Source organism: Perca fluviatilis, chromosome 23 (assembly GCF_010015445.1).
Source record: "Perca fluviatilis chromosome 23, GENO_Pfluv_1.0, whole genome shotgun sequence".
NCBI classification, from domain to species: domain Eukaryota; kingdom Metazoa; phylum Chordata; class Actinopteri; order Perciformes; family Percidae; genus Perca; species Perca fluviatilis.
Window position 1 is genome coordinate 23,898,832 of NC_053134.1, and position 21,791 is coordinate 23,920,622.

Below are 21,791 nucleotides of genomic sequence, written 5' to 3' on the forward strand. Positions count from 1 at the left end.
TAAAGACTGAGCTGGGCGAGTAATACAGAGGCTAACTTTATTAATGTCACTGGGTTTACTCAACAGGTGTGTCGACCATAAATTTTGTCTACTTTGGCAACACAAATAGTGAAATGACACTATTGCATTACACATCACAACACTTGGTTTGTTGTTGGAATTACTCATATGAGATGATGATGAGTTATTGCCAAAATAGGCATTTAAAAATAGGTCAAACTTTATTTTATGAGTGACTCTTATTTAACATGCAAGGTGTTAAGAAACTCTGTAGGGAACATACAAAATGTAAGGACACTGTTATTCAACAATAAATAACATAATAGTAATTGTGTCATGTTTAGAAAGTAAATACAACTCTATGGCTTTTGCGCCTCTTCTTCCAAATGATTGACAGCTGAGAAGCCCCGCCCCCTCAGGCGCCTGACGCTGAACCGCTGCCCCTTCTCATTTCCAGCCCCGCAGATCTCCATTTTCTTCTTTCCAGATATTCGGGAGCAGAGGAGAAAAGACTTGAAAAAATGAATGAAGAATACGACGTTATCGTTCTGGGCACCGGGCTTACGGTGAGAAATAATCAAACGATGCGGTTGCAGCATGGAAATGATTTGCAACCTGTTACCAACGCAGTTAGGCGCTTGGCAGTTCGGCTTTGAGCTAACTAGCTGGGTAGGCCTAATCAGCAGAGCTAGCGCTAAGTAGCTAGCTTAGCCGCTAACCGAGAGTAAGCGACTACCTGTTAATGGAAACTGTGAGCAAAGTAGCTAACGCTAACTGTTAGCACTATGATATCGGCAAATGCTACCAGTGTCTAGAAAGATTAACAATACCTAAATGTTAACGTACAACAAGATACGTTCAACATTCACTCTGTTGCTGTGGTTATTATTCTTTCAACTCCGAGTACAGTTAACCGTTTTTTTGGAGGTTGGGCGCCAGTCTCAGTCAAGATAAGATTATACGCGGATGATTATCCTGCTAACGTTAGCGTACCTAAAGTAAGCTAACTAATTAGCCTGCTATTGACAGAATAACGACGTGTCAGCTTCACCGATTTATCTGTCGTGCAGGGTGCCCGTCAATTATATTGTTGACTTTATTCCAGACGTAGCTAGCTAGTATAATGATATCAAAGCCAGCCACTAAGCAACGTTAGCTCACTTAACTACTAACTCAAGCTATCTTACGCTTCAGTCCTGCTCCTGTCCGTGCGGGGGATTCAACAGGCTGGGGAGAAAAAAAATAAGCCGTCGTATACATGTTCAACAGTGGTCGCAATGTTAACGAAGCCTCAGCACTTTTAATGAGTTAAACAAGAAGACATTTGGGGTAAGAACGAACTGACTGCTTATGAAAATTTGCTTTATTACCGTGGACGATGTTGCGTTAAGTGTCGGTCTTTAGGTTAACTTGTCAACTTTAGCAATGGATTGTTAGTTAACTTGAGCTCCTTGCGTCTTTTTCACTTTCATACTAAAAAAGCGGATACAGGATGGTGTGAGGTGGCGGTTTATGAGCTATTCCCGTATGGGTAGTGGTTGTTTACCCAGAAATGAACTTAACAGCCTCATATACATAATTATACTTCCTGACAGGCCTCCTGACTTGCTGTCAATTTTACACGGCTGAAGAATGCCATGGAAGTACCGTGATACCAATATGCAGCTTCCTGTCATCTCCGTGGCTGAAAATTCGTAGCAGTTTCTGGACTCTTTTTAGTTTAGAGAACCCTAGTACACGGTTTTAATTATGATATTGTCTGCGGCTCAACACAGCCTTGTAAATATTCTGTGGGTTAGTATTTCTTACAAAGTGTTTTGCTTCGGCTCAGAGCAGGCAGTGGTTGCAGAAAGGGGGTTGGTTATGTTTTGGTGGGCCGGGTGTTGATTCAGCTCACATTTGGGTGTGGTTCCACCAAGACTGGGGAACCGAAAGTAGACTGGTAGTACTCTGTAAATTCAGTAAAATGGAGAGCTAGACTGACTAGTTCCCTTATGCAAATGAGCGACTTCACTTCTGTATACCTGACGGATTCTCCTAAATATTGCACACTAACATTAGCACTGCCTTGACTACTACTGCAACAGGTTCAATGTTTCCTCCACAAGCAAGTGTTATTTTTGTCGCGGGCCCGGCTGGGGCCAGTCCCAGACTGACTGCAGCATCAATGTAGACCCCACTGTTTCTGGATAACAGAATCAGGAATGGAATCGCAAAATTGAGAATTTAAAAAAAGCTATAAGACAGATTCCATAGGGCCCTATATTAAGTCAGCGCTAAAAGCTAACTGGAGATGGCTTAGGCCTGGTTGGGGGCAACTTTTTTAGGCTCGGTGGGCCACCAGGCTTGCAATACACTGGGGGAAACCCTTAGGTTACACACGATTCTAATAAAATAGTTATGCACTCGTTTTGTATTCTTAAATGGAATATTTTCTTCCACCAATGGCACCTTTTTTCATGGGTTAAGCAACTGGGGGATGGGGTTTCCCATCTGTCCACTACTAATGACACAAGAGGGGAGTGGCTTGGCACAAGATATTGAACTGTACCTAAATGCAGTCTGGTTCACATTATGATGCTCTTGGTGATCCCAAGTAAGCAGCTTGTTGCCTGAAGAAAGAGAGAAGTGAATGGGGCGGTATTTCAGTGGTTTTGGAGTTTTTAAGTTGAGGAATATACAGAGACTGCAGTGATAACATCATTCTGTACATCATGACTGATGGGAAACCAACAGTGCTAGTTGGGAAAATATAAGTGATGGACAAATATTTTCTAAGCTACCAAAGGAAAAAACTAACAATAGTGCAGTGGAATAAAGATCTCCATTCAAAACTGTAAAAAATATTTTAATAATCAATCGTGAAGTCAGTTCTCTTGAAAAAACATTCTGGGGTTCCAGCATCTTTCACACAAGGATTTGTTGCACTTCTTTATCACATGTGAAAGTAAACTGAATATCTTTGAAGACATTGAACTTCTGAAATAGTAAACAACACTTTATCAAGATGATAATTAGTAGACTACGCCATCATGAAAATATTTGTTAGTTGCTGCCCTAAAGTTAAATATACCAAAGTATATCAATTAAAATAGCTAATTCCTTTCACACCACTAGAATACTTCTGCCTTTTCCAGTAGAAAGTATACAGTTGCTGCTATCTTTGTGCCCATCAAAACAAGGAAATGGTATTAAAGGAAATGGACACAATGCTTGCACTCACTCACAATATAATGAATAAGGGAGGTCAGCTTGTTTAGAAGTTTCAGCCATGGGCACTCAAATGATGAGTAAACAATCACACAGTAAAGTAAAGATTTGTATTACTGTTTTGTATTGACCAAACTGCTAGAAATTGTCTTAAAAATCAAACTTCCTCTGAAGCCAACTCATTCCCATCTAATTGTATAAACTCATCACATGTTTTGCATGTAGAACTTTTAATCTGCTGTGTAACCAAGAGACCCGACAGATTCTTGTGACTGTGAACGTGTGTTGGAAATTGTCAGTGTTGTAAAATCAAAGCTTGTATTGTCCTGTCATGTGGTTGTATTTTTGAACTGCAGAGGCACATCCAGCTCTCGTCTTGTGCGTTGGACTTTGCTGCCTCTCACCCGCTCAGACGTTTGATGGGTCTGATGTGTTAAAAATTTAACTGATAGTTTGCCTTTGGACCCAATGCTTTAAACTGGCTTCTGACTGGACTGGATCAGTGTGTTTTCCTCTCTGTCAGCACGGCCAATACCATCTGGCTGAGGGAGTGATGATTAGGCTGCCTCCTGCTCTGTGTCAAAGGCCTGTATCTGTGTAAGCAGCACTAGGTTGGCTTCAGTCACATGTCACCCTTAAAGGAGTGACAGTGACCAATCACAACTGCTTTTTCTTCCCCAGAGATTTATGTGTAACCTGGATGTATGGCCTTCAAGTCAATGGCATTGCAAGATCACAGACTACTAGATGACACCCAGACATTTACAGACGTGATCTGATTTCGCTGGGGCACGTGCTATTTTGGGAGAGTACCTATGCAGCAGCTATATTGGATGTGCAGGATGTAGGATAGTAGCTATGACACTGGGGTTATGAAGGGGGTATTCTGATGGTTAGTTAAATGTTAAGGTTGACCACATGTCATGTAGGACTGTCAAAATTGGCCAAATAGGCCGCTTGAATATTCCTTTTAAATAAACACAGGTTTGAACTACAGCAGACAAGACATGACGCAGATTACACCTCGGTCATGTAGCCGGTTCGTAATTTGTTCACAAACAACCGTTCCTAGGTTTTGTCTGACAATTTTGGCGTCGGCTCTTACCGACCAGAAGTTCCAGATTTTGGCGTCTCCCCAGTTAGACATTTTCTTCTTTGTGTCATTGACCCTTTTCACCCTTGGATGTTTGTTTTCTTGCAGTTTCTTGACACAAATTTCTTGCTCAATCTGGCATTACGCTAGGCTTGGGCCAGTGTGAAAATGTTCAAACCGGGTTGATCAGACTGGACCGGTATAGCCAATTTTTCCGACTAGGTGTCGCACTTAACTCAGCAGCCACTCCCACGTGAGACTGAGGGGGATGTGACGTGATATTATGTAGAATGTGGAAATTACAGCTTTGGTTGATGGATTTGATGATCCCAAGTTTGGTTTAAAAGGAAAGTTGTACTGTACGTTGACTGCAATCACATGTCAGGACTGTCTTTATTGGAACAGCATACAGGTTGTGTGAGTGCGCCTTCATTAACCATAATGTAATAAAGTGTAGAGCATATTTTAGCCTCTGAAGAGTCATACTCATTTATTTAAAAGAAAAAAATGGTATGAACTCTGACGCTTCCTGTGTCATTGCAGGCCACACTCTGGAGTGAAGCTGACATCACTCAGTGAAAGTTATGATCCATGTTTATTTTTTGTCATGTAAGAAAGCTGTCCTTGGTAGTAAAACTTGTTTTAAAGTAAAGTCCATACACTCACATGATGCACGCAGTAATCGCATTATGGCCTTTGGGCTGTGTGAATTCCAGGCGCTGGCAAACATGCACATTTTGCCTCGTCATAACCAAGGCTCTGAGACTTAAAGCCATGTGAAAGCTATAATCATCATCCCAGCTCCACTGAAGCATGTCAGACATTATTGTCGGTATTGGGTTTGTCGGAACCGAATTCTTGGATACACCGATGTATGGTCCTAATCGTGGTTCTGTTAAACTTGCAAATTGTTCATATCCAAAGCCTAATCCAAATCTTTAACATTTACTCACGGAAAAACTATTTATATGGATTGTGACCCCGAGGGGAACTTCACTGAACTGATGTTAAAGCAACCTAAAATGCGCTAGAGCAGGATTTATAGTTGTACATTTGTCACTCCTAGTGATTAAAAGAATGTAAACACCGTTTATGCAGGAAATATAAATGGAGCCTAAACAGCTCAACCACGTACATCAGTCTAGTATTTGAAATGTCGAACAATCAGTTGGAACCTGTGGTGTAGCTATCTACAGTAGAGCTGTTGTTAATCCCTTCAACTAGGAGTCCATTTTTGCCTTAGTTGACAGTAGACCTGTAGAGAGACAGGAAAGGATGGAGTGACTGGAATCGAACCGGGGATGTTGGTGGCTCAGTGGTTAGCACTTGTGCCTCACAGCAAGTTGGCAATGCAGAGCTGGATGTCCGGTCTGGGCCTTTCTGTGTGGAGTTTGCATGTTCTCCCCGTGTTTGCGTGCGTTTCCTCCAGGTGCTACGGTTTCCTCCCTCCATAAAGACATGCATGCTAGGTAACTAGGACTACAGTTAAAAATGAGCCATCTGGCTAACACTGGTGCATTTACAGAAATGTTGATTAATGTGCATTGTCCAAAAAAAACCGTTATGTGGTATGCCTTAAATAATAGGCTACGGGGACACTCCTAACTAAAGGAATATTTCCAACAACTAAACAAACAGCATCAATCTTGTATCATTATAACCAGTATCATTAGGATGTGCCATGTCTAGGGCTGGGTATTGTTCCTAATCTTTCGATCCGGTGCCAATTTCGATACCTCAGTTTCGATGCCAGTTCCTAACGATACTTTTTTCGATACCATATGTTTTAAAATCCATTTCAACATCAACAAAAATACATTAATCACAAAGCTTTTATTTTCCACCTTAATTGTGAATCAAAACAGTTATCTAAATGAAAAAGATTCTGGTAAAACTGCTCACTCAGAGTAACATTAAAAGTGCCTTACCTTGCAAGCTCAGCCTCAGTCAGTCATCAGGGCAGAGAAACCACCGTTGTGCCTGCTTGTCTAGTAAGAGGAAGTGTAACGTCAACAGCACTGCAACCGCTTTCGGCTCGCCATTAATATCACATCGCAGCAAACACTGTCTGTGTGAAATTTAACAAAACTGTAACTACACTTGAAACCAACCGGGACACTCTATGACTTCAACAAAACTGTAGACAGTTTAGTGTGTTTTTGTGTGTGTGTGTGTGTGTGTGTGTGTGTGTGTGTGAGTGTGAGAGAATATGCGGAGAGGACAGATAAGCTTGCGCTTACACGCTCGGACGCTTTTGGAACCGAAATTTGGCACCGAAAGAAATAATTTTTCGATACTCATAGGATTGGAGTTTTTTTCGGTGCCATAAAAGTATTAATGTTTGGTACCCAGCCCTGTCTGTGGATTTTCCCATCACCCTATTGGTCTTGGTTTAATTTCTCTTCCGTTTTGTTTTCTCCCAACAGGAATGCATTTTATCAGGCATCATGTCGGTGAAGGGGAAGAAGGTTCTGCACATGGACCGCAACTCCTACTACGGAGCCGAGAGTGCCTCCATCACGCCTCTTGAAGATGTAAGTTAATCTCTGACCCTGATGGCTTCACTTTGTGACACTGGGGAGGTCACATTGGCTTGAAATGTAAGGCATGAGGAAGCAAGAACTGCAGACTCTGCAATTGCGATATATAAACAAGTTGATATATGGGAACCGGTAACTGAGGAAATTAACAGCTAGAGAAACAGAGGGTCTGAAACGGGTAAAAAGTTAGTTGTTCAGACGGAGGGGGTTCCTTTTCTAACTCAGCATTCACAATAGCCTCAGGCGCTCTGGTGATTCGCCGCAGGGTTGTGTGGCAATGGAAGAGTCACTTAAATGGCCCATTTGTGTGACATCCTGTTGTTTCTTTAGCCCCCCAACGTAGCACAAGTAGACTTCCTATTTTACTATTATTGTTTACCGTTTTAATGATCCTGACATTTCCAAATGCCCTTGAAGGCAGCTTTGTATCATGGAGAAAGAGGGAAAGAAAAGAGATTGGCGACTGATTTGTGTTTTGTTGTTGCAGGAAACATTCAGCTGTTACACAAACTCCTGGGCAGTTCACTGCTCGTGTTTTTTAACCTCATATTGTTTTAAAAGATGTTTCCTGTTTACTGTACGGGATTCTCACCACGCCCTTAAAACTGATTGACAAGTCTGATCGCTGATTACATGATTGGCCACTGCAGCGTGACGTCGGGTTGCGTTTCTCTAAAAGTTTAATCCGTGTCAACTTCTAGCTGTAGGATGCTTTTTTTTTCTTTTCTTTTTTTTTTCTTTCCGCTCCAAACGGTTACAACCGCAAACATGGCAACAAAGTTCCAATTATTGACTTTTCTGCATTGAGCCACAGTCTTTCAAGAGAGAATCGCAATCCATCTACAATCGACTTTACCCCGACCCCTACTCTTTATAGATGTTTTGTACTACTTCTACTTTATCGTTACCCCTCCCGCTATGATGACCAGGTTCTCGTCCCAACCTAGGAAGGTATCCACCCTTAAACAATATGTTCAACGTCACAAACCAAACAGAATCACGGCCAAGTAAGTGTCTGCTTGTTTTGGCAAACAGTGTTCTGTAGCGGAGAAGCTGAAACAGGTTGTGTCCAGGGTGTGATCGAACAGTAGTGATGCTTCCTGCCCGTTTCCTGACTCTGGATGAGTGTGTCTGTCTGTCTATAAACTCCATGAAATCAAGGAGAGGGTTAACTTTTTATGCTACAGACCGTGGTCAGAAAACACAGGGGAGACACTTTGTTTCTCTCACTATGACTCTAGAGTTAAAACTCACTCTGAACCTAATCACAGTCGCTCTCTTCCTCGCTCTGCCACACGTGCCCCACGCACACACACGTGCCGGCCCTGCTATTCTCTTAAAGAGAGACTTCAGGCCACTACGGCGAAAGCTCTGCGTGGAGCCTCCGCAGAACCATAAATCATGCTTAAGGCAGGTTGAACTTTCTGAGCTGGCGCAGGAAGTGCATCCTCTGCTGGGCCTTTTACCTGATGGTGTCTATGTTGGGACATGCACTTCAGGTGCTGAGAGAAACCTGAAAGATTCCACAGCAGACACAGTGTTGTTCAGAATGGTGATGGGGTGACAGTGATATGGGGGCTGTAACATATTCCATTAAGACAACACACGGTCCAGCCACATACTAGGCGTCAACCTGGTCTTGTTTAACATGCTGGACACTTTATTCAACCATGTTCTAAAAGACCATGTAGATCTTTTTGTGAAAAAAGTCTGTCTTGAAAACAGGGCTGATTACCGCAGTAAGCCCAGTGTTAAGAGTACTCTACCAATTTAGCATTGTACTTTTATACCATTGTCGGACTCAAGATGTACAGTCACACATAAAAAGGATTAATGTAGATGCAGCCGAACCAGAGATACTTTTGCAGTACTGCTCCCCAAGCCCTGTAAACAGACTTTCATGTGTAAAATCCCTTGAGTTCCCCCTTAATGGTTACTTTGCTTTCTGAAATGCACCTCTGGTGTAATTGTAAGTTATTGGCTGTAGCTTATGAGTCAAGTCTGGTTCTGTGTCTCCCTACAGCTCTACAAGCGCTTCAGCATTCCGGGCAAACCTCTTGAGTCGATGGGAAAAGGCCGGGATTGGAACGTGGATCTCATCCCTAAATTCCTTATGGCCAACGGTATTACTTAGATCACTGACCTGTGTATCACATACAGCTTAATCTTGTGACTTAGACCTCTGACCGTTAGTGCCTGCAAAGGGTCTGCCAATAATCTGCAATACATCTCTTTAATGTTGTTTTAATGTTTCCCAGCAGAGCTGCTAGCTTTAGCTTGTTATAAGTGCTGTTTCAAAGAATGTGTCATGGTTAGGGCTGGGTACCGAATTCATGCTGCTAAAAATATCAAAGGGTCTAAAATGACACGGATGTTGATATTTAACAAATATCTTCATGAATTAAGCAATAGTCTCACTTTTGTTTTTTTGCATCTTCTTCCGCCAGGTCAGCTGGTGCGCATGCTGCTGATCACAAAGGTGACTCAGTACCTGGATTTCAAAGTGGTAGAGGGCAGCTTTGTGTACAAGGGGAGCAAAATCCATAAAGTCCCCTCCACTGAGGCCGAGGCTCTGTCATCTGGTACGTTATTCGAGGATGCAGTGACAAATGACTGAACAATAAGTGTGTGGATAGCTTGAAACCATGGAGGAAATGTTTTTGATTAGTATGCTGCATTTGTTCGTTTCTATAGGTCCCTTGGAGGGGAAAAAAAAAGTTCTTTGCCTTTCTCTTTAGTCCTTGTTTTGATGTAATGTCGTTTACCCTTAACAGTCAGCTGCTGGTTGCATGTAGCATTGATGTTATAAAGCTTGCTTTGTACTCTCTCTGGTGCTTTTGACATGGGTCCACTTGAAGTCTAAACTGTCTGTCTCCTAAAGGTCTCATGGGGTTGTTTGAGAAACGGCGCTTCAAAAACTTCCTTCAGTTCATTTCCAACTTTGACGAGAGCAACCCCAAAACCATGGAAGGCATCGACCCCCAGCAGTCGACTATGAGGGACATTTTCAAAAAGTATAACCTGGGCCAGGACGTCATCGACTTCACCGGCCACTCCCTCGCCCTCTACCGCACAGACGAGTCAGTCGTCTTTCTACTTGTTTGATAAATGTTATTTTATTCCCCCAATACCTTTTTTATTGCATGTGATTGGGATAACATTGTTCATTTGGTAGAGTTCTAATGGTCTCCATCTCTCTCCACTCAGATACCTGGATCAACCTTGCATCGAAACTATAAACAGGATCAAGCTTTACAGTGAGTCTCTGGCCAGATACGGCAAGAGCCCATACCTCTACCCACTGTACGGCCTGGGAGAACTGCCACAAGGGTTTGCCAGGTAGGGACTCTACCGTGTGACACGCGCACGTGATATTTGTATACATCACTGTTGGGGCTGAAGGATTTGGAGAAAACATGTAATTGTGTTTTTCCTGCCAGTTATTGCGATTCGATTTGCAATTCCTTTTTTTTTTTTTTTTTTTTTTTTTTTCTTCAGCTACGTATTGCACCTTCCTACGATCCTGTTAAATAAAGTAATGCAAAATAAATGAAAGATCCACTGAAAATAGGACATTTCTGTTAACAATCTGTGATATGTAACATTATTCCAGCATGTATCCTATGAATAAAACAGTAAATTAAATAATGAAAAGAGGAAAAAATGTCAAATCAAACATTTGACTAAATAATTCACATTCGATTTAATCGCGGTCTTCACGATTGGTTGATCGCATTCGATTTCGATTTGAAAACGGTTAATCGTTCAGCCCTAATCACTGTGTATAACTGTGCTACAGCATACAGTGTAGTTAATAATTAAGTAAATAGTGTTCCTATAGCGTATTTTAAATTCCTTAAAATGCTCTGTAGTGATAGCCGATAAGCTTTAGCCTTACCCTTAGCCCTATTGTCTGATTTATTGGCATATTTACGGCAACTTTAGCAAGCGTCAGCTTCGACATAAAGGCTACATGCCGCTGTACTGCTCCCTCACTTTGGTGAGAGATCTAAAGATGTGACAGCAGAGAATGGAGACCGAGCATTTCGCCTCCACTTTTATGTAAAATGTAGATATTCAAAAGGCTGCGTTGCCTGGCCATGAACACATGGCATGTTTTGATTTTGAGTTGGAATACACAGTTGCTAGTCTCTTACCGGATGTGCTAGGATAGAAGACACTGTGAACTAAGAGATTGAGAGAATATATATTTACAAGGAACTTAAGTTTTCAATTTAAATTTAACAATTCTATTTTTTCAATCTGTTTGTCATTTCATTCATTGACATGTCAGTTAAGGAAGGCTGTGTTAGATTGCCTTTTCTGTATTTTTTTATTACAATAAATGTACCCGTGGGGCCATACTTAAAAATAATAGCGTCTATCACTGACAATGACAGCTCTCGCATTGCTTAAAGTATTACAATATATTGAATCGTAACCCCTGTATCATGATTCGTATCGTATCACCAGATTCTTGCCAATGCATTTGTGTTCGGACCGGAGCATTGGATTCCCCACAGCTAACGTTATGTTATGTGGTGAATTCAGTTGTGGGTTAGCCAAGCGTGGTCAAAACAATCATACTAGAAATAACTGTATGACCGTGTTGAACGTTGTTGTAGCAATATAAAGTTACGGTACGGTTACACACCAAGCACTAGCGTGAGCCACTTGTCACTGTAGCACATTGTAGTAAGCTGGATCGATTTGAAATATATTAATAAATTGGGTCTCTACTGGATTACTGTGTTGCAAAGTGGAATGTAATTATAAAAACAAAAGTTGTGTGGCAGAAACAATTATGCATTACGGTTACTGAGGATAATTCTTTGACATGGTATGATTTTCAATCACTCTGACCACACTGTTTCCCGGGTTTTGCCGCAAGTCGCAACTAGAGGGGATAAAGGTCCCGGTCAACTATCAGAGCCAATGTTAAACAAAGTCTTATGTCAAGTCATAAATATTGTATAACTTCTTGTAGCTCACGACCATTCATTCAGCTCATATCTCTGGATAATGGCAAGTAACATGTCCCATTGTGTTTCCATTCCAGGCTGAGTGCTATCTACGGGGGGACGTATATGTTGAACAAGCCCATAGACGAGATCGTGGTAGAGAATGGGAAGGTGGTGGGAGTCAAGTCTGAGGGAGAGGTGAGCGTTTTTTCTTTCTTTTTTTTTTGCGCTCAAATGTGTTGGATTCCTGTGTTAAACATGGGCATCTTCTCCAGGAATGAAACCTATCCCTTGACCACTTACCTTTTGGCTGTTTGCTCAACAACAGATCGCCAGGTGCAAGCAGCTGATCTGCGACCCCAGCTACGCCATGGACCGCGTCACCAAAGTGGGTCAGGTGATCAGAGTCATCTGCATCTTGAGTCACCCGATAGGCAACACTGGCGACGTCAACTCGTGCCAGATCATCATCCCCCAGAATCAGGTCAACAGGAAACATGGTGAGCGCACACAGGAAATGAGCTGATGTCTTTCTTTATTTAAAAAAAAAAAAATGTGTTCAATACAAAGATTTATTTGTTCCTTTTTTTTCTTTTTCTTTTCATACAGACCAGGGGTTCGTCAACCTTTTTTTTTTTCAAATGAAGTGCCATTTTAAAATGTTCTTGTTAATCAGTTTGCCATATCAGCATTAAGCCTGCCATCATTTAGTGAGCTTGCTCAGGCAGTTATTTTTTTCCTTTACGCCGCATTATATGAAGAAGGCAACGACTACTAGCCAATCAGAGGCAGAGTAGGGTACGTAACGTAAATAACACGTACGGTAGTGTTTTTTTTTTTTTTCTTTTGATTATTTTTGGGACAGCTGAAGACAGGAGAGAGAGGGGGGGGTGACATGCAGCAAAGGGCCGCAGGTCGGAGTCAAATCTGCGGCCGCTGCGTCGAGGAGTAAACCTCTATATGTGGGCGCCTGCTCTACCAGGTGATCTACCCAGGCGCCCACATATAGGGTAGTGTAACGTATAAAACAGGCTGTGCTCCTGCCATTGGCTGTGGAAGAGGCCATTTGGCATGCGGATTGGACGACTTCCAAAAAAACTCAACAAAAATTGCTAGTGGTGCTTTGGTTCAGCTACCTGTGCTAATGTTGCTGAACACCTGAGATAAACTATCTGGCAATCAGAAAATCCATTAGCACAGGGACCCTGTTTTGTTTACCACACGTTGTGGGTGTGACTTTTTTGCCATGTCATCAACATTCATATCTATAGACCACCAGTGGGAAACACTGTTCAGCGCGCTCACCTCGCTGGAATATAATGTATGTTGTAATTCACCCTGACTGATTGGGGGGGGGAAAAACAAAACAATGGCTGAGTTGACTGAGGGGTCACCACCTAATGATTTGACTGATTTGACTTTCAGGGGGCAGCCCTAGATTTCCTTTTTATTTAATAAAACAGATAATGTCCTAATCATAGCTGATTACTCAGTAGATGTCTGATGAAAACAGATGTTGGATTGCAGATAGGCAGAGGGAAAGGGAAGCTTAACGTTAAGTGAAGAGTCTTATACGTGGAAGCTGCTAAAGTGTATAATCCACTTATGGTGTTATTCCACTGGGACATCTCTGTTTTTTTTATCAGATTCATATTGTCAGGTTCTACCCAGATATATGATATCTTAAGGTGTAACAACAACCGATCATTACATAATGATATTTGAACTCATCCACATGCAAACCACCAGACAATAACCTTATTTTTTTCCCCCCGGCTTCCAGACATCTACGTTTGTATGATCTCCTTTGCTCACAACGTGGCGGCACAAGGTAAATATGTTGCCATCGTCAGCACCACAGTGGAGACAAACGACCCCGAGAAAGAGATCAAGCCGGCCCTGGACCTACTGACGCCCATTGAGCAGAAGTTTGTCAGTATTAGTGACCAGTATGCACCCACTGACATGGGCACTGACAGCCAGGTAGGAACTTGTTTTCCCCCACCGTTTGAGCGACCATTTGTTTCCACTCACTTGAGTTAATAGAAATGTTGCAAACTTCTTGAGACAAATAACGAGACGCGGTTAACAGCAGTGTTAAACCGAGACCAAGTCATTATCAAGACCAGACCAGTGCGAGTCCCACACCGCATGACACAATAAAATGGGGAAAATGCTAACCATAGGCACTCCTCAAAGTGATCTGAAAGATCCACAGTCTCATAAAAAACACCCACAGAAAACAAGTTAAGATACTTCTTCATTCACCTCTTTTATTGCCATAACATACATTATATACACAACTGGCTAATATGTATAGCTAATATTTGTTTTCTTTTAGATGTTGTTTTGGAAATAAACTCCTTATGGTTTAGGTAGCCAAATTTTATTACAGAGAATTTGGCTGACGTCTCTCAGACAGCCAGAATGTGTCTCCCACATTCACTTTACTTGGGAGTGTTAAGAGGGGGCAGGGAACGGGGGTTAACAGTAACGCATTTCAAATTATGTTATGTAAGAACGTGCCATCCTTGCACCACTTTGGTTTTCTGCTGCCTTTGTGTGTGAGCAGAGAAGGTTATGTCAGCAAAATGTCCCGCTCAGGAAACACTTCTGTGGTCTGTTTCCTTCCTTCCGTCTGTTAATGGAAAAAAAAAAACGGTTGTTATTTATTGGTGAACAATTACTGTGTATGTAAACTTTTTGTATTTTAGTTTATCTTTTGTTGGCATCCTTTAAGAATCGAGACTATATCTGACCTAGACTGTTGTACCGATCTCTCTCGGTGTCCTGAACTAATACTTAGACCCTGTCTTGCCCTAGATTTTCATCTCCCGTACGTATGATGCCACCACTCACTTCGAGACCACCTGTGACGACATCAAAGACATCTACAAGAGGATGACGGGCTCGGAATTTGACTTTGCCGAGATGGAGCGCAAGAAGCAGGACACCTTCGGTGATGCCGCAGACTAGAGGCGAAAGCATCCGCAACACTCCTGATATCAAAGAACAACGCTGCCGACAACTGAAATCTTACAAAAAATAGAAAACCTACACAAAACATGTACACACCTATGGGCTGGCTGATCATCCAAGTCTATGGTTTGCCCCTTTTTAGGAAGTCCATGATATATATATATAGGGAGATATGATAGAGTATTGTTGGACAGGGTTTGGGGGCTATGCTTTTTTAAATCACATTCAGATGGATGTTGCACTAAACACTGGTTATGCCTAATATACATTAATACCCTACATTCTTCTGCTTCATCATGTTAAAATGATGCATAGTCCAAAGATGCCAAATCAAATGAAGATTCATAATCATCATCTTACAGAGTGGGTATATGTGATAGGGGAGGGGGTGGGGGGTGGGGTGCAATTTTTCTGTCATTGTATAAAAGGCGTTTTGAAGATAAATAATATCTATACATCAGTTATTGGTCTCTGCAAAGTATTTTTTTCATGTCAGGGTGTGAGAGCGAGTGAGACGTGGCTTGGCTTTGTGCGTCTGAATTTAAATCATGTGTGACGGGGTGTTCCTCTCAGGGTAGGGGCGGCCGCATTCAGGCCCATCAACAGCAGACAGCCGTGCAAGGGGGCACCCCAGCCATCAGTTTATATCGTCAGCCATTAAAGTGGTTAAGGGGTGCGTGGGCTCAATCTTTTTGGTGTCCTTTTTAACCCTCTCTTCCTGTCTATTCTCCAGCACAGCCAGATGCACGTGACAAGCCAAGCCACAAGGGCGACTGTAGTCCAGCATAAACTACGCAAACCCGCTCTCAACGGCTTGAGTTACTATAAGGCAGAAGAGATATTTTAGTTCCTGTATCATGCAAAGTGATGGAAGACCCGAGCATTAACAGCAGATTAATGGGAAGGGTTGGTTGACTGTAATTGCTTAAGAAGGACCAAATGTGTACTGCAGCAGTATTGAATTGATGAGAGCCCTGTGATATATTTTGTCTTGGAACAACTTTAAAAAGAAAACAAACCCATCTTGGGCTCTAATGATTTCTGTACTGCAAAGTAAAAAATCTTTGTCAAAAACCGAAAGTCGTTTGATCAATTTCTTTTTCTTACATTTCAGGAGGTGGAGTGAACAGTGAACGCGTCCCAACATAAGTGAAATACCTCTCTAGATTTCTGCTGCTCACTGCAGCTTTATACTGCACTTTAGACTGACCTATGTCAAATAATTGGTTATTTATTGACAGTTGTAATGATTTCAGGTTATGTTATACAACCCTAGCCATCTGCACCTTCAGAATAGTTGCATCATGATGTTCCTTAAGTGAGGGTTGCATGCAGTTTGAACTGTTATAGTTAGATCTATGTTTGGGTTTTGAGTTTAGTATTCCTAACACAAATGGCAGCATTTCATTTGGAATTTGAGATTTCTGCCATGAACCAAAAAGAAAGGTGAACTTCAAAATGAAAAATGGTGCTGATTATAGCCAGTTAGAAAGCTAGTCTGTGGTATGTGGTTTTTGATTAAGGAACAGCACCGTGGACAACACCTGAAAGGACTTAACGTTTCATATTATCATATCCTCTTACTAAAAATAATGGCCACACTCATTTTTTTGACAAAAATGATTTTCTTGCCTAAATCATCTCCTCATGGTGCTGGCTACCTCTGGTAAAATTGCCTACATCCTCAGTTGAACAGGTCATGTGATTCTACACCTTTTAGTATAATGACCAATGTCAAGAGTGGGACTTAAGACGTTTTAGTTAATTGACAGACATTGTTATGAGTATGTCAAATGTCAACAGTTTTGAGTGAAATTATTAATAAATATATATTCAGTTTTTTGTGTTCTCTGAAAAACCTGTTAGTTTAGGAAGGGGACGATATGTGAAACCTCACCACCCTGTACTTTATTATGAAAGTCCCAAAGATTGATTGATGTCCTGAGAACGTCCGGTGGGTATCAGCTACACCTTTAATATGGTTTCTATTTTAATAGTAGCGGATAAAATATTAAAGTTACACCAATTGGATTATGAAATATAATCTGTGGTGGATGAAGTACTCAGATGTTTTGTTTAAGCAGTAAAAGTAGTAATACCACACTGTAGAAATACTAAGTAAAAGTCCTGCATTGAAAGTGTGACTTAAGCAAAAGTACAGAAGTATTTGCATTAAAATATACTTAGTATCAAAAGTTAATACTTTAATGTTGCAGCTGGTAAAGGTAGAGCTAATTTAAATGTGTTTACACTTTTATATATTACTTAACATAGGGCTGGATAGCTCGTAAATTCCCCCTTGGGACCAAAAATCCTTATTGATATGTAGCCTATTTATCGATTACATTTTTGTACTGTTAATCTGAATCTGCAATATAGTAAAGTTGTCAGAAAAATGTTTTGGAGTAAAATATGCAGTATTTCCCTCTGAGATGTAACGTTAGTGAAGTAGAAGTATAAAGTAGCAGAACATAGCAGAAATAGTAAAGCAAAGTAACAATTCCTCAAATTTAAGTACAGTACTTAATTAAGGGACTTAGTTACTTTTCACCGCTGAATATAATAGATGTCTTAACCCTCATGCCCTCTTCGGTCATTTTTGTACATTTTTCTCAAGTTTTTTTTTTCATTTCGTGATCATTTTTGCTGTGTTACTTCTTATGGCATGAAATTTTGTAGGAATCCTTCTTTTCAGTCAAATTTTTTAAATCCAGTGTTTTTTACTCTTACATGTCTTTTATACTTAAATGATTCATTTTGTACCCTCTGGACACCTTCGAGGCAAAAATGTCCATGCACACAAAAACTGTTATTAAATCATCATATATCAATATTTTTTTCTGCTTTTTTTTCATGAATCACTTAAACAACTTCTTACCTAATCAAAACCACCAAACATTCAATCATTTTCAGGATTTTAACCCTTTAAATGCCAGTTTATGTATTTGAAGTATGTCATTTTTTATAAAAAAAAACACAAAAAATGATTTTTTTCCCATATAATGAATAATATGTAGATGGGGCTTTGGTGGTGATTAGAGGCTTGGATATGTCAAAGATAAGCAACAAAACTGATTTGATTGCATTAGTATTTTTTATGTAATTCCAGATAATCCCTCTGGACACCTTCGAGGCCAAAATGGCCCCATTGACTTCCATTAATTCAATTCAATTCAATTTTATTTATAGTATCAAATCATAACATAAGTTATCTCGAGACACTTTACAGATAGAGTAGGTCTAGACCACACTCTATAATTTACAAAGCCCCAACAATTCCAACAATTCCAGTAATTCCCTCAAGAGCAAGCAGTAGCGACAGTGGCGAGGAAAAACTCCCTCTTGGGAAGAAACCTCGGCCAGACCCAGGCTCTTGGTAGGCGGTGTCGGACGAGCCGGTTGGGGGGTGTGATGAACAGTGGCGTAGTAGTCACATTAATAATGGAACAGTGACTGGATGTAGCGGGAAGCTGCAGGGTTCAGCAGGACGCAGCATGACATTGCAGGGCATCGCTGAGCTCAGCAGGGAATGCAGCAGGACCACGGCGACAGCTGCAACCAGGGTCTTGGTGCCAACGTTCTCCAAGGAAATACGCTGGGGAAAAAAAGCATAAGGACTCCGGGAGTAAACTCCCCAGAAGCTAGGATTAGTAACAAGCATTTCTGGGACGGGCTGCACACAAATAGTAATAGTAATAGTAACAGTAATAGAAACAGTAATAGAAAGGGAGAGGAGAGAGCAGCTCAGTGTGTCAAAGGAAGGAAGTCCCCCGCAGTCTAGGACTATAACAGCGTAACTATAACAGGTAACTAAGAGAGACAGGTCATAAGGAGAGGTAGCTTTTTCGGGCTTAGAACTCTCCCCTGCCGGATCTGGCTTGGCTGGCCTGCCTCCCTCTACTTTGTTATGTATTATTAATCTAACAATTATGAAGAGAAGCAGTTGGGCCAGTTAGGTGAACACTGCAACTCCTCACTCCCTAACTATAAGCTTTATCAAATAGGAGAGAGTTTTAAGTTCATTCTTGAATGAGGTGACAGTTTCTGCCCCCGAACCCAGATCGGAGCTGGTTCCATAGGAGAGGAGCCTGATAACTGAAGGCTCTAGCTCCCATTCTACTTTTAGAGACTCTAGGTACCACCAGTAACTCTGCATTCTGGGAGCGCAGTGTTCTAGTGGGACAATAGGGTATTAGGAGCTCTTCTAGATATGATGGTGCTAGACCATTTAGAGCTTTGTAGGTCAAGAGAAGGACTTTAAACTCAATCCTGGATTCAACAGGAAGCCAATGCAGAGAAGCTAATACAGGAGAAATATGATCTCTTTTCTTAGTTCTTGTGAGAACACGCTGCAGCATTCTGGATCAGCTGGAGAGTCTTAAGAGACTTATTTGAGCAACCTGACAGTAGGGAATTACAATAGTCCAGCCTGGAAGTAACAAATGCATGGACTAGTTTTTCAGCGTCGTTTTGAGACAGGATATTCCTAATTTTGGCAATGTTACGAAGATGAAAAAAGGCTGTTCTTGAGGTTTGTTTTAGATTGGCATTAAAGGATATATCCTGATCAAAGATAACTCCTAAATTTCTAACAGTGGTGCTGGAGGCCGGGGCAACACCATCCAGAGTAGCTATATCTCTAGATAATGAAGTTCGGAGGTGTTTAGGGCCCAGCACAATAACTTCAGTTTTGTTAGGGTTTAACATCAGAAAATTATAGGTCATCCAGGATTTTATATCCTTAATGCACTCTTGAAATTTTGCTAGCTGACTGGTTTCGTCTGGTTTGATTGACAAGTATAATTGGGTGTCATCCGCATAACAGTGAAAGTTAATTGAGTGTTTTCTAATAATATTGCCTAGAGGAAGCATATATAAGGAGAATAGAATTGGTCCAAGCACTGAGCCTTGAGGAACCCCATGGCTAACTTTAGCGCATTCTTGGAGGATTTATCATTAACATTCACAAATTGAGATCGATCAGAGAAATAGGACCTAAACCAACTCAGAGCAATTCCTTTAATGCCAACCAAGTGTTCCAATCTCTGTAACAGGATTGAATGGTCAATTGTGTCAAATGCAGCACTAAGATCTAGTAAAACAAGAATGGAGACAAGACCTTTGTCTGCAGCAGTTAAAAGGTCGTTAGTAATTTTCACCAGTGCCGTCTCTGTGCTATGATTCTTTCTAAATCCTGATTGAAAGTCATCAAATAAACTGTTGCTATGTAGAAAATCGCATAACTGATTAGCAACCACCTTCTCAAGGATCTTGGATAGAAAAGGAAGGTTAGATATAGGTCTATAGTTTGCTAAGACCTCAGGATCCAGGGTGGGTTTTTTCAGAAGAGGTTTTATCACAGCTACTTTAAATGACTGTGGTACATAACCTGTTAATAGAGACATATTGATCATATCTAGTAATGAGGTGTTAACCACAGGTAATGCTTCTTTGAGTAGTCTGGTTGGATGGGGTCCAAGAGACAGGTAGATGGCTTAGCTGAGGATATCTTTAACATTAATTGTTGAAGATCTATAGGATAAAAGCAGTCTAAGTATATGTCGAGACTAGTCTTTATTTCTAACGAATCTTCCGTTTAAAGGTGAACCGTTAGAAGTTGAGTGTAAAATGTGATGAATTTTATCTCTAATTGTTGTAATTTTATCATTGAAGAAGCTCATGAAGTCATCACTACTCATAGCTAGAGGAATAGATGGCTCAGTAGAGCTGTGGCTATCTGTCAGCCTGGCGACAGTGCTGAAAAGAAACCTTGGGTTGTTCTTGTTTTCTTCTATTAGTGATGAGTAATAGTCTGATCTGGCCTTTCTTAGGGCCTTCCTATAGGTTTTGAGACTTTCTTGCCAATCCAAACGAGATTCTTCCACCTTGGTGGAACGCCACTTACATCTCGAGGTTTCGCAGGATTTGTTTTAATTTGCGAGTTTGGGAGTTATACCAAGGTGCTAGTTTCCTTTGCTTCATCATCTTTTTTTCAGGGAGTCGACGGAGTCTAATCGTCGCCCAGGCATGTCGTAACACTCGTCTTACAAATGCATCAATTTGAGAGGGACTGAGGTTAACATACAGGTCCTCTGTTATGTTAGAGACATAGAGTCGAATGCTGTTGGAATATCTTCTTTAAATTTAGCTATAGCACTGTCAGATAAGCATCTGGTGTAGGAGCTTTTATCTAATTTAATATAATCAGGTAGTAAGAATTCGAAAGTGATTAAAGAATGATCTGATAATACCGAATTCTGCGAAAATATTATTAAATCCTCAATTTCAATACCATATGCCAGCACAAGGTCGAGGGTGTGGTTAAAACAGTGGCGCCTTGTGCACACTCTGACTGAAACCGATTGAATCCAGTAATGAGTTGAAAGCAGTACTAAGGCTGTCATTGTCAACGTCCACATGGATATTAAAATCACCTACAAGAAGTACTTGGTCTGATTTAAGGACTAAACATGATAAAAACTCTGAGAATTCAGATAAAAATTCAGAATACGGACCTGGAGCCCTGTAAATAACAACGAATATAATTGGCTGTAATGTTTTCCATTTTGGATGTTGAAGATTAAGAACAAGACTTTCAAATGAGTTATAATGTAATTTAGGTTTAGGAGTAATTAGCAGGCTTGCATCAAAGATGGCTGCAACTCCCCCCTCGGCCTGAGCCTCTAGGAATTTGAGTATTAATATGGCTGGGAGGAGTGGCTTCATTTAGACTAACATAGTCTTCATGGCCCAGCCAGGTTTCAGTAAGACAAAATAAATCAATTTTATTGTCTGATATCAACTCGTTTTTACCAGTACTGCTTTAGAAGACAGAGATCTAATATTTAATAGTCCACATCTAATTTTCCTATTTTGTTCTATTGCAGTAGTTTTAATTCCAATTAGGTTGTTAAGTATAGCGCATCTTTTGTTTACCTTTGATTTAACCGATCTGAGCCGGGGGACAGACACCGTGCTTATTAGACCATGAGTGGGCGACTGCTCCAA

At 41.0% G+C, this 21,791-nt stretch overlaps 1 protein-coding gene across 1 annotated transcript; it reads left to right on the forward strand.

The window, feature by feature from the left end:
* Positions 1–409: 409 nt before the first annotated feature.
* On the forward strand, positions 410–14,982 carry gdi2 (GDP dissociation inhibitor 2). The gene is made up of 10 exons (XM_039791739.1): positions 410–566; positions 6,730–6,837; positions 8,867–8,966; positions 9,291–9,425; positions 9,725–9,923; positions 10,051–10,182; positions 11,903–12,002; positions 12,133–12,304; positions 13,588–13,787; positions 14,628–14,982. Exons 1-10 carry the CDS (start codon positions 522–524, stop codon positions 14,778–14,780), a joined length of 1,344 nt encoding a protein of 447 aa, XP_039647673.1. The 5' UTR covers positions 410–521; the 3' UTR covers positions 14,781–14,982.
* The last annotated feature ends 6,809 nt before the right edge of the window (positions 14,983–21,791 follow it).